General features: G+C 52.4%; 3 protein-coding genes across 3 annotated transcripts; 2 read left to right on the forward strand and 1 right to left on the reverse strand.

Annotated features, from left to right (window-relative positions):
* Window positions 1–194: 194 nt before the first annotated feature.
* J4E92_002142 (uncharacterized protein) lies at window positions 195–740 on the reverse strand (the record flags this gene model as incomplete). The annotated part of the gene is made up of 2 exons (XM_051493547.1): window positions 195–529; window positions 590–740. The coding sequence occupies 2 exons, from the start codon at window positions 738–740 to the stop codon at window positions 195–197; spliced, it is 486 nt and encodes a 161-aa protein (XP_051356778.1).
* Window positions 741–1,894: 1,154 nt separating this feature from the next.
* On the forward strand, window positions 1,895–3,071 carry J4E92_002143 (uncharacterized protein; the record flags this gene model as incomplete). The annotated part of the gene is made up of 4 exons (XM_051493548.1): window positions 1,895–2,322; window positions 2,376–2,553; window positions 2,607–2,968; window positions 3,020–3,071. 4 exons carry the CDS (start codon window positions 1,895–1,897, stop codon window positions 3,069–3,071), a joined length of 1,020 nt encoding a protein of 339 aa, XP_051356779.1.
* Window positions 3,072–6,914: 3,843 nt separating this feature from the next.
* J4E92_002144 (uncharacterized protein) lies at window positions 6,915–12,957 on the forward strand (the record flags this gene model as incomplete). The annotated part of the gene is made up of 4 exons (XM_051493549.1): window positions 6,915–6,919; window positions 6,971–6,997; window positions 7,135–12,582; window positions 12,636–12,957. The coding sequence occupies 4 exons, from the start codon at window positions 6,915–6,917 to the stop codon at window positions 12,955–12,957; spliced, it is 5,802 nt and encodes a 1,933-aa protein (XP_051356780.1).
* Between the last annotated feature and the right edge of the window lie 530 nt (window positions 12,958–13,487).

Consider the following 13,487-nt stretch of genomic DNA (forward strand, 5'->3'; position numbering starts at 1 on the left):
GACGATCTGATGTAGGCTTGCTCACTCGTTCAGGACTGGCACAACGATAGCTTGAGGGTATAAATATATTACTCCAGAAGTCGAATACTAAACTCACGCTATCGAACCCAACGCAAAGTCTGGCAGTCTGATCCACCCGAAATAACCTTCCTACAAATCATGGTATCATATCATCGTACTCCGCCTCCAACACCCTACTTCTTCTCCTCCTTTCCCTTGCCTCCACCAAACATGCCCCCAACGTATCCACCAGCACTCTTTGCGCCTCCGGCAACGCTGCTCGCACCTCCCTTCACACCATCTGCAGCACTCTGTCCATAACCACCCAGTGGTCCTTGACTCTCAACAGGGTTGCCCTTGTCGTCCTTGCCGCCGCGTTCGGCACGGTTGATGCCCTCTTTGGAGACGGCATCACCGAGGGGTTGTGCGAGCCCTCCCTTGCCGACTTGGCCGCCGACGAGGTTGTTTACGCCGTCTTGGAGGTTGTCGACTTGGTCGATGCCTGTGACCTTGGTCTGGTCGAGTTGCTCTGTGGGGAGAAGTGTTAGGGATGGGCAGTCAGGTAGAAGTTAGGATATAAGAGACGTACGTTTAGTAGCATAAGATGCCTTGTTATCCTTGGTGAACCACTTCAGGTACTGGTCCTCGATCCATGGCATCCATGTCTCGTACTTTTGGTTGTAGTACTCTCCCGCGGACTCCCTGTAGGTCTTTTGCGATCCCTTGTTTTGGTCTGTCATCTTGGGCAGTGTGGGTATTGTTATTGAATGGATTGAAGTGTGTGAACAGTAATTTGTGAGGTTCGTAAGGTTGTGTGTATTTGCATGTGAAGACGCGACACACAGATCAGGCAGTCAGCCATATATACTCCACCTGCATGCCTGCGCCTTCCCGTGTGTACGCCATCTGCGCCAGCGGTGATCTCATCCTCGATCACTTGCACTGTGCTTGTTACAAGTTTGTGGCCCGCTGTGGTGGCATCGAGACAGGGGTTGGTGCGTGGATGGGTTGCGCTATACGTCATCTGAACCAGAAACCCAGACCAACTGATCGTCCCGCGTGGAAACCTGCATCTCGGACAGCATCTCTTGGCTGGACGGCCGCCATTCAAGTTCTCTACGCGGGGCCAAGGGCGCCTGGACTCTAGGGCTGGGTGTCTGTTGGGCTCGGCTTGATTGGTTCGTGGGGTCGCAGATTGTGTAGGCGGGCTTTGGTGGGTGCGATGACTGGACGCTAGCAGCTGGCTTCGCAGATGAACGTCTTCAACCACCTACATGCGAGGGCAGCGGCGTCGTGGGTATTGAGTATGGCGTAGAGATGCTGATGGATATCTAACGAGAGACATGTACAAGCTTGTCAACATTGCAGTGTCCAACGCGGTGGTGCTTAGGTAGGAATGCGTCACGACAGTCACGACACAAATACGATATCCTGAGCAGCTACAGCCACGAATGTTCGTACGGCATATCGCGACACACCGTCATCTCATCACGCCCCTTTGGTTCTATCTGTATACTCGCATTCCTACTTTCCTGGCGATGTGGAAGGCAGTCAAAAGGCCTGTACCCTGAAGAAATTCAATGTGCTCTATCATGCACATCTGCATTGTGAACTACGTTGAGTATCTCTACGATCTGGTTCACTAAGCACGGTAATTATACAAAAGAATTGATACAGTATACGACCGCCGGATTAGGCTGGACTTACAGTCGCACTTTCCTCACTCACTGCCGATTACACAACGCTCCTTCACTTGTTAGGTCTTGGCATTTTTCTTTCTCACCGTCCTCCATCGCACATTGAATTGTCCACAACACCATCGTTCATTCACAGTCTTTCCGCCACCGGCGGCGTTCGAACGCTCCATGCGATAAATAGGCTTACTATCGCTCAAATGTCTGACACCGACCCCGCCGATTCTGCGCTTCTCGTCGAATCGCAAGCCATCGAACAACTCAACCGCGCAAGGCGCCAGCTTCGTCGATCCAGAAACTCTGTTCGTGCGTCAGAATCTATACTCCAGCTACTCAACCGGCTTGTGCCCAGCCTCACAATTGACGAGCTTCGAGAACTTTCGCAAATACAACGGAGCATGGCGCGTAACTTACGTACACGAGGTGAAGCTACCGGAACTACAGGCGAAGGCGAGAACATTGTTGTTCCAGTGTCTGTACCTCAAGCCCAATCCGCTCTCAAGCCTGCCACGACGCTTGTTTCTATGCTGCCAAAGACCCCCTACAATGAGGTGAAGGAGGCAGAAGGGACCGTGAACACACCCGCTTATACCAAAGTACAACTTGCGCTCTTGGAGTACCTTAACAAGTAAGTGGTACACAAGTAAGGACTGATGTGAGAGATGTACTGACGCTCTTTAGGCACGCATCCGAGAAGCTCACGGTCCGGCAAGCTCATAACTGGACAGAACGTATTGCAGACAACATGCATCCCGCTGCCAAGGATGCGCTGCGTCTCTGCTACTATATGCGCTCGCAGGGCTTCGATACGTACGCCGATGTTCGGGATGGCTCCATCGAACTGTATCTCTCCAGACAGGTAAATTCAGGTGTCCAAAATGTATCCGAGGCGTATACTTACCTCGTTCACAGGCACCAGAGAAGGGTCGCAGCAAGGCCTCATTGTATTGGAAGCAGAATTACTCGACGAACGCCATCGAGCACACGGTATCTGAAGCATACATCCCACCCCGTCCGGCGCGATACGACGATTTCATGCCCTCGGCAGTTTCCACGGCTCGACTTGTGGATGAACTCTTGGCCGGGCCAGGCCTAGGTGTCCCTCAGCATACAGGTGGTCCTGGAGAGGATGCAGAAGACCAGGCCGCTCTGGTACCGGAGGACGGCGAAGCACAGGAAGACGTTGAACCGACCGGGCACAACGTCGCTACTATGCTCGCTGTCGCCCAAGCCGACTTGGAGGCTCAGTTTTTGTCTGATACCCCCGATTCAGAGTACGTTTTCATTCCTTCCCACTTATTGACCCCTACTAACGATTTGTGTAGCGCCGTTGAAGCTCTGCTCGCCCGCATTGAGCAGCTCAATAGCCAGGAATAAGAGGACTAGGTGGTGCCCGAAGATGTGGGAGGGAGCACTTCGAGGACTACATGGATTGTGGGGAGGCACCTTTGTGACATTTTCGTGCCTTGTAGGTTCCAGAATGTACTGTGACGTAGTTGCTAGGTTATAATACAACTCCATCTGGCACTAGAATCTTGGCAATGGTCATGCTCGCGAGTATTTAACTCTGCCAACTTTCTGCCCCCTTGCTCCTTCAACCTCAAGCACTGTTCAGATTACTAAAGGTTAAGGATACCAATATCATGGCTGCTGAGACCAAGAAACAAATACATTCCCGACTCATGTGTCAGAAGGAACAACTCAAAACCATGCACGACAAAGCCATGTCCTGGGCGCGTTCAAGCTGCTCCCCGAACAACACGCTCGCAAAAGCCATGACTAGAAGCGCGCCTCTGGTACTTCAGTGATCATACCCGATTTTGTTACGTGTTCCAAAGAACTTTTATCCAAAATGATGTTTTGCTCTTCCCACTACCGTCTTCACGGTCCCTGTCTTCTCACTCAGTATATAAAGTACTTCCACGGCCCTTTCCGAGCTGTTATTCTGCATTAGAAAACACATTTGATACCCCAAAACTTCAGAGAGTACGTGTGATCATCTTTCGAGAGAGTCTAAAAAACTACTACGTCTCACGCATGTCTTGGCCGCCACCAGCGCCCTCCAAAGTCACCGGAATAAGATCGCATGTCTGTTCAACAGCCAAACTTCATTCAAAATCGGGCTCCAAGTTCAGTCTAAGACACCCATACTTTTTTTCGTAGTCTAGGCAAGGACGACTAGCGTGCGGCCACCATATATAAAGAGCCGGTCTCCTTCCTTCCTCCAACCCTCCACTAACACACAAAACGTGCGCCTTTCCAAATTAACCAAGCACCAGACCAATGTCTTCCTGGAGTAGACGTACCAAAACATCCATTTCCAAGCACATGCTCTCCGAGAGAACTGGCCATGACATAGTCTTTTGCCGCGCAGAAGGTATGAAACGATTGTTACATGTGTTTGGCTCGACGAGAAAAGCTGATATTGTCATATCTCAAAACAGCGCCTTCTTTGGTAACATGCAGAGCAGCGCGGTAATACTTCGTAGACGGCGAAATGAGAAAGTACAAAAAAACGAGAGTCTACCGTATGATGGTCTGGATAAAGAAGGACAGTAGCTTTTCTAAAAGCCGTGTAAGGAATCCAACATGTTTCTCCGTCTTCGCGTCTGTGGCACGTGGATATAAAAACCATCTACTTTCATTTGCCTTCTCTCTCTTTCTCACACACTCTCGTTGCAATCTCAATCGAGCTGCAAAATACCAAAAGACACCTCACAATCGTGCCATGGTGGGAGTCCGCCTCCAAAATCCCGAAGACAACAATTCGATGTTCCTCGGTCTCTGCGTGCGGAAAGAGGAATATTGACTGAGCGATCTAAATCTTATCACCAAATGTCTGTCGATGTCAAGATGGTGTTTCAAATGTACTCAGAGTGTTCATGATGTGCGAGGGCATGCGTGCGTCAAAGGCCAACGTTGCGGCTATGCGATGTCACGCGAGAACATGATGACTGTCAGACATCAAAGACGGCCTAAACTCGTCAAGTGATGCAATACTTAGCGACATCGACTTCCCCTCCCACCCAGTTGAAGCGAAGTATGTGCTGTGCCACACTGCAAGCAGGGATTAAAGCGCCCATACCCCGCAGCAGCAGCAGCAGCACCAACTCACAACTACGAAAACAACGACGACTACGATAAGCGGGCCACATTTTGTGAGTAGGTAAGCACCTGATGGAAATTGGTTGTTAAACAGAGTACTGATTCCTTGACTTCGCGCAGACCTAAACGCCGCAGTGGGACCGGCTCTTTGATTGTCGAACATGGCTTCTCAGGAGCCTGATCAGCCCGATACTACATCCATCTCAGAACTAGATGATTCTAGCATCTATACACCTACCACGACTACCGAAAACGTTACTCCAGACCCTGTGAAAGATCACGGCTCGACGAGTTGGGTGCCTTCCGATAGATCTACCGTCATCATTCGCTCTACCTCATGCGGCAATGTGCTTACATTGCTCGATGGGAACATCGTACTAGCACCGCCTAGCGGTCGTGGATCCATCCTGTGGGAATGTGTAGAAAGTTCGGGCTGGTTCGGATTCCGAAGCTGCGTCTCAGGCAAGTTCATATGCCATGGTCGGGATGCGAGGCTGAAGTGCACGGCGGAGCAGCACCATAGCCTGAGATACTTTACTATTACTCCAGTACCAAAAGGGGGCTACATTATGCAAATGCCGGACTGGTGGACTCTTCGTCCTGTAGTGATCAATGCCGAGAACGGGCTGCAGAAGCTGGGGAGGACTGGAAACAAGCTGTCTGAAGGAATTGTATGGAACTTTTTGGAGAGTGGGGCCGGTGACGTTGAACTTCAAGACTTATAAGTAGGTCAGTCTCCTCATAATGAAGGCATAGCCTTTTCGGCCGCCCCCTAACACTGTAGCACAACGTGTGATGTCACAGAACTAGAATTATGATGTGTCACTTGGAAGGCGCGCGTTCCTGACACTTCCTCGACGATGCGATCCAGGCGTTGCGCTAAAGCTTCACGCGTCGTTCATGAATGGTAATAGTGGATAGGCACGGACGTGTCGCGGACCGCTATCTGCAGTCTGCAGCCACAGGCGCGGTACCAAATAGAGGGTAGCACGAAGCGTTGACCGGGTTTGTTGGACTCCACCTCGAAATTACATGTCCAACGCGCAAGCGGTGCGGGGAAAACGTCGCATTCCCATGGGAGTGCGCTGAGGCCCGAAGACAGGAAAATCAATAGGAAAAAGAAGACGTGTAGACGAACGACATCCCCAGAAGACATGTCGATGCAGGCATGCGCTAGCTGCAGCGCCTTATGTAGATCAATCCAAGCGAGAGGTTGGGTCCGGTACATCCGCCCTGCCACGGCTACTGGATATATACAGAATGCGCGTTTGTTACCCGTCGAATAGGGCAGAGGGTGTCGCGGAAAGGGCTGCACTGTTTGCGGCTGCTGCGATGGTCGAGAAGTGGTCAAGGGCTTACCGGTAGGCAGCCTTGTAAGCCACCAGGGCACCGGAGCGCTTTGGCTGGCTGTCAGAAATGAAGATGGTAGCCTAGCCTAGTGACAACGACGCGTTGATAACGATGAGGCTGGGGGTTGTGCGACTGTAGTGAGTGGGTGAGTAGTAAGTGCAAGTGCTGTCGCGAGAATATCGCGACACCAAATGCGATCATCGTATGTGATTACGAGTAGGTGGGGTGGAGATGTTGGAAGTTGGTCTTTGAGCAGGCGCGTTGATGAGCGGTGATGGATCCGGCTAGCGTGCAGAGGCCACATCTCTGTCAAAGGAAGTCGCGACCGGTTCATCGCACCGCGCACGACCAGCATCAAAAATACATCGGACACGGTGAATCGCCTTCGCAGTGAGAGAAGACAGCCTGTTTGCACCTGCGTTACTCTGGCCGGCGCCGTTGATGTTGCAAAAATTTCCCTCTGCTCCCTGAAACGGGACGCACGGGCCAGGCCACTAGCCCGTTCCTGGTGGTGATCCAGCCTACTTAATGACCTGTTCATTCTCTTAGATAGGCCCGCAGCCCACCTTCTCCGACGCGCTCCCGGCACCGCATCGAGTTACCACCCCATCACGTGACTCACTTCCACAACTCTGACTACACAGCCCAAACACTTCTGTGCCGTGCCCAGTGCTTCCATGGCTACGCCTGCGGGCGCCTAGTAATTTCTAATTCTCCTGGTCGCGCTCCACCTGCGAGCCCGACTGTCAAAAGTGCAGCGCGAAGATGAGGTTTGTCGCATATCGCATCGATGCATGCATGACGCGCTAACGCTTTGGTAGTGCCACCAGATTGGATCGTCTCGTAACGTGAGTATACCCGGCGCATGTCCTGCATGTCTTTCACTGCTTGATCAAACTACGTTGCCATCTTCTGCGACAAGTTAATCACGCTTGAATAGCCTTGCTTCTTTTGTCTCTGTTGACTCTCGCTAACCCCCGCCAAGGCTCCTCGAGACTGGCAGCACAGCATTAATCCGAAACACAGCAGCCGACCAGCTAGCCGACGTCCAAAAACAACATCCCGATGAGCTTTTCAATCTTCTTACCCGAGTCATACCCTATTTGCGATCAAAAAGCTGGGAAACAAGAGTTGCCGCTGCCAAGGCGATAGGTGGCATCGCTGCCAATGCCGACAAGTTCGACCCCAACGCCGATGATCAGGATGAGTCCGTCAAGCCGGAAGCCCAATCAGAGTCCAATGGCGAGGTCAAATCGGAAGACAGCAATGGCGCACTAGTCAAGAAAGAGGAGAACGGCGATAGCACCCTCCCACCGCTCGCCGATGGACTCGATCTTGCTACACTGGACCTACCTTCAATTCTCAAGTTCGGAAAGGTCTTAGCTTCTCTCGGCACTAAGGAGCATGACTACAAGCTCGCAGCCATGGACCCTGCCGAACGACTGGAGTACCAAAAGAGCACCCTACTCAAGCGACTTGGCTTTGAAGGCGCATGGGTTGAGGACCTTACACCACCCCAGGAGATGATGCCACAAACGCCCGCTCCAAAGACTCCCGGCATGCACCGTATCGACACCAACGTCTCACGGTCAGAGAGCATGCACCATGGTAGTTCACCTACTGCAGGCACACCTGATGGCAAAGGACTCAGCAAACGACAGCAGAATGCCTTGAGGCGCAAGAACAAGAGACAGGCCGCTGGAGGTGCTAGCAAAGTCCAAGTTGTCGACTTCAATTCAACTGCAAGGAAAGACTCACAAGCTGACCTCATCGAGACCCCCGTTCGCCCACATCCTACTGCTCTAAAGTTTGAAAAGTCGGAGAACGGAGACGAGGACGAACCCATGAACGACTACTTCTCACTTGACCGCAACGGTGGAGACGACGACGCGAAGTTTGTGAAGGAGTTCAAGGGCGCGCCGGTAGCAGAGAAGTCGTCTTTCCAAACGGAGGCTGAAGAACAAGGGCTAGAATGGCCGTTCGAGCGTGTCTGTGCGTATCTCGCCGTCGAACTTTTCGACTACACCTGGGAGGTACGCCATGGTGCTGCCATGGGCCTCCGAGAAATTCTCCGTATCCACGGCGGTGGTGCTGGCAGGCGGAAGGGGCTGAGCCGGGCGGAGAACGATCGGCTGAATCAGCGATGGCTGAATGATCTGGCATGCCGTATGGTCTGCATCTTCATGCTCGATCGCTTTGCAGATTTCACCGGCGATAATGCTATTGCGCCCATACGAGAGACGGCCGGACAAGCGCTTGGGTCTTTGCTCCAATACATGTCTCGCGACAACGTCCTCGCAACATTTCAGGTTCTCAACCGCCTTATCATCAACCATAACCTTCCTCTCGACACCAATCCTCTGAGCGCACCCTGGGCCCTGTGTCAAGGTGGCATGATCGGACTACGGTACCTTGTTGCTGTACGAAACGACCTACTCCTCGAGGACGGCACACTACTGGATGGAGTTCTCGCCGCAGTCATCAGCGGTCTGAGTAACTCCGATGACGATGTCCGAGCCATCAGTGCCGCCACCCTTATTCCCGTGGCGAAGGAGTTCATCGAGATGCGTCCAAAATCACTCGAGCACCTGATGAACGTAGTCTGGTCTTGTCTCTCCAGTTTACAGGACGACCTGAGTGCCAGTACTGGTTTTATCATGGACCTTCTGGCCAAGCTTTGTGGCTTTCCTCAAGTTCTGGAAGCGATGCAAGCCAACGCACGACAAGATCCGACCCAATCATTCCACGAATTGGTGCCACGGCTCTTCCCATTCTTACGACATACCATCACCAGTGTTCGTGCGGCAGTGCTGCGTGCGCTGATTACTTTCCTCAACATCCAAAGCGAAGGCTCGGACGGCTGGGTAGATAGTAGGGCATTGCAACTCATATTCCAGAACATCCTGCTTGAACGCAACGAAGGTGTCTTGAAACTCTCCCTCCAGCTTTGGAATGCTATCGTCGCAGCCTTGGGTAGCCAATTGGCGCCTCTTATGGAACCCATATTAGATGCCGTCATTCCTCTCACACTCACACCTATTGGAGTATCACGTCACCCGATATCGTTGAACAAGTCACTACTCATCAAACCTTCCGGACAAGCCATGGGCCCGCCACCCGACTCTGAGCCGAGCCGTAAGTCGTCTCCACCAGATGGCAGTGAGCCAGCTCAGAAGAGAAGAAAGAAGTCGCGTATTGGAAAGGACGAAATGTCAACACCTACTCCAGCCTCACAGTCTCATAACGTCGACGGACACATGATCACTGGTGATCTCGAACTCATAGGCGCGGACGTCATGATCCGTTCCAGGACTTCTGCAGCACAGGCTCTCGGCAAAGCGATGGGAGCCTGGCCTGAAGAGTCGAGGCTCGAGACCTTCAGATCTAGGCTGCTGGCCCCATTGTCCTCTCAGAACTCGTCAACCCAACTGACGGCTGCGATCATCATTGAGGAGTTTGGAAAGAACTTGGCAACTAAAGATGCCTTGGCTGAGTCATTCGTCCAGGCCCTACTGCCTATGGTTGAGGGCGAGAGGCCTGCCGCCTACGAGGACCTCGTGCCCAAGCTGCAGATTGTTCGGACTCAGTGCCACTCTTTGTTGAGCATCTTCCACGACGCCCATGTCCAAAGCCTGCCACAGATCGCTGCCCTTGTTCAGGGCATGCCGAATGCGAACCACTATGCCTTTGGCGTCGCAGATGCCGAGAAGCTGCTCAACGTGCAGTTTGAGAAGCTAAAGAAGGCTATGACACCGTCCGCCCGTATGGTCGCGGGAGCAAACTTGGACACGGCACGCAAGGAAGTAGAGACGAGCATACAAGAAGCCAAGGATATCAAGGAAGAACGCGATGTTCGCATTAAGGCCGCTGCAGCCGGTGCACTTGTCGCGCTCAACTCGCCTCCGAAGAAGCCATCACCACCGATCAAGGCGATGATGGACAGCGTCAAGAAAGAAGAGAACGTTGAGCTACAGAGACGTTCGGCAGCCGCAGTCGCTGGCTACATTGTGTTCCTCGTCAACGCTAAGAGATCTGGTGTGGTCAACAAGGTTGTAGGCAATCTGGTCAAATTCTACTGCATGGAGACAGCCGAAACACCCGAGTTCGCCGGACAGTCACACATCGAAACAGGCATTCTTACGCTCAAGAAAGATGAAGATGTGCGCGATCACCCAGACGCTGCTCGATTCGCAGAAGAGTCTCGGGCCGCCAGGATCACCAAGCGTGGTGCGCGAGAGGGTCTCGAGAAAGTCGTTGAGAGCTTCGGCGCTGAGATTTTCGAGAAGGTGCCTATCCTGAAGGATTTGATTGAACGACCGATCAAGGACGCCTTTACCGAGGCCACGCTTCCCGCGCAAATCTTCAACGAGGACGGCGTTTTTGGCCAGGAAGTTGTTGATGCCCTATCAACTCTCCGTGCTCTGGCCGGCAGTTTCCACCCAAGCGTCAGAGGCTTCGTCAAGGACCTACTTCCACTTATTGCCAAGGCTCTCCAAAGCAAATTGTACGTCTTGCGGTACGCAGCTGCCAAGTGTTTCGCAACCGTCTGCAGCGTCATGTCTGTCGAAGGTGTTACCATGCTTGTCGAGAGCGTGCTACCAACCATCAGCGACGGTGGAAATGTACACGCGCGCCAGGGAGCCATCGAGTGCATCTACCATCTCATCCATGTTATGGAAGACGCCATTCTACCATACGTCATCTTCCTCATCACCCCAGTTCTTGGTCGTATGAGTGACTCAGACAACGACGTCCGACTACTGGCTACAACCAGCTTTGCCACGCTTGTGAAGCTTGTACCACTTGAGTCTGGAATCCCCGACCCGCCAGGCCTTCCGGACACTCTCCTCAAGGGCCGAGACCGAGAGCGCAAGTTCGTCGCCCAGATGCTGGATGCGAAGAAAGTGGAGCCTTTCGAGATTCCTGTCGGTATCAAGGCGACGCTCCGTTCATACCAACAAGAGGGTGTCAATTGGCTGGCGTTCCTCAACCGGTACAACCTTCACGGTATTCTCTGCGACGACATGGGTCTTGGTAAAACGCTACAAACGCTATGCATGGTGGCAAGTGATCATCATATGCGCGCAGATGAGTTCGCCAAATCCGGCGATCCAAACTTCCGACGTCTACCATCTCTCATTGTATGCCCGCCCACGCTGTCTGGTCATTGGCAGCAAGAGATTCGCCAGTATGCACCATTCCTTAGCTGCGTAGCCTATGTTGGTTCGCCACCTATCCGCGGCCAGCACAGGAATCAGCTTGACAAAGTGGATATTGTCATTACTTCGTACGATATCTGCAGGAATGACGCCGACATTCTCAAACCCATCACCTGGAACTACTGCGTACTCGACGAGGGTCACTTGATCAAGAACTCAAAGTCCAAGACCAGCCAGGCTGTCAAGCAATTCCAGTCGAATCACCGCCTCATCCTCTCCGGTACACCTATTCAAAACAACGTGCTCGAGCTATGGTCGCTCTTCGACTTCCTCATGCCCGGTTTCCTTGGTACAGAGAAGGTCTTCCAGGAACGTTTCGCGAAGCCTATCGCTGCCTCCCGGTTCGCCAAGAGCTCGTCGAAGGAGCAAGAACGGGGTGCGCTGGCGATCGAAGCTCTTCACAAGCAGGTGCTTCCGTTCCTTCTTCGCCGTCTCAAGGAAGAGGTGCTGGATGACCTGCCGCCTAAGATCCTGCAAAACTACTACTGCGATCTATCTGAGTTGCAACGCAACCTTTTCGACGACTTCACCAAGCGGCAAGGCAAGGAGATTCAGTCTAAGGCCGGTAATGCCGACCGCGAGAGCAAGCAACATATCTTCCAAGCTCTTCAGTACATGAAGAAGCTGTGCAACTCACCTTCGCTCGTCGTCAAGGGTCCCACCAACAAGGCATACGAGCCGACTCAGCAATATCTCAAGAAGCACAACACTACGATCGACGATATCGCGCATGCACCCAAGCTCGGCGCTCTCAAGGATCTGCTTGTGGACTGTGGTATCGGCGCATCCGACGTTGTCAGCGATAAGTCTGCCGCCGCTAATGGCGACCTACCGGAAGCTGTCTCGCAGCATCGTGCCCTCGTCTTCTGTCAAATGAAGGAGATGCTCGACATGGTTCAGCATAACGTGCTCGAGAAGTTGCTTCCGTCCGTGCAATTCATGCGTCTCGATGGTGGTGTCGAAGCTACCAAGCGCCAGGAGATTGTCAACAAGTTCAACACCGATCCTTCATACGATGTCTTGCTTCTGACAACCAGTGTCGGTGGCCTGGGTCTCAACTTGACTGGTGCCGATACCGTTATCTTCGTTGAGCACGACTGGAACCCGCAAAAGGACATTCAAGCCATGGACCGCGCGCATCGTATTGGTCAGAAGAAGGTCGTCAACGTTTACCGAATCGTCACGCGCGGTACCTTGGAAGAGAAGATCTTGAAGTAAGTATCCGAAACTCCCGCACTTGAATCCTGTCACTAACAAATGCTTTCAGTCTCCAAAGATTCAAGATCGATATCGCTTCCACCGTCGTCAATCAACAAAACGCGGGTCTCCAGTCCATGCAAACAGACCAGATTCTCGATCTCTTCAACGTCTCGGCCGATTCCAACGATCCTGCCGCACTACCAGCACCGCCCAGCAACGCCAAAGACGATCGAACAGGCATCGATGAGAACGACGCCGTCGACGCAACCGGTGCGCTGAGAGAGAAGGGCAAGAAGGGCTTCTTGGACGAACTAGGCGATCTCTGGGACGAGAAGCAGTATGAGGAAGAGTTCGATCTCGACGGCTTCCTCGGCAAGATGAAGGCTTAAGCCATACCCGGTGGTTTTGAGTCCCTTCCACACTACAACTACCTTGCGCCTGCCTACCAGGCCAAGACACCATCATCTTTGGGCGGATTAACAGGCGTACACTGGCGTTTCTTCTTTCCACTACGGGGGCATGACATGACATGCATATGGTATCAATGTCTCCATTGATCGATCGGGTTGGTATGATGTTTTTTTGCATTCTCACAGGCTAGGTACTATGGAAATGTGTGTATTAGCATGGCGTTGGATGAGGGCTTTTTGTCTTTTTTTGTTTGTTTTTGTATCCTTTGCTCCGACTGTTGAGGGAGCGGGGAAAGTGGATCATGTATGTCTAGCCTGTGTGAGTAGAGTATGATGTATGCTGAGAGAACTGTTATGATTGTTTTGTTGCCTTACATACTGTGATGGTGAAAGTGGTGAAGTTGTGAAGGCTACTCATCAGCGCGACGTCAACGCTTGTGAGATAGTGCAGGATAACATAGCACTTTATGGGTGCACTGCCAATTCTGGGTATGCACATATTGGCTATG

The sequence above is a fragment of the Alternaria infectoria genome (genome assembly GCF_024043175.1).
Source record: "Alternaria infectoria strain BMP 0036 chromosome Unknown scaffold_2, whole genome shotgun sequence".
In the NCBI taxonomy this organism is placed as follows: Eukaryota; Fungi; Ascomycota; class Dothideomycetes; order Pleosporales; family Pleosporaceae; genus Alternaria; species Alternaria infectoria.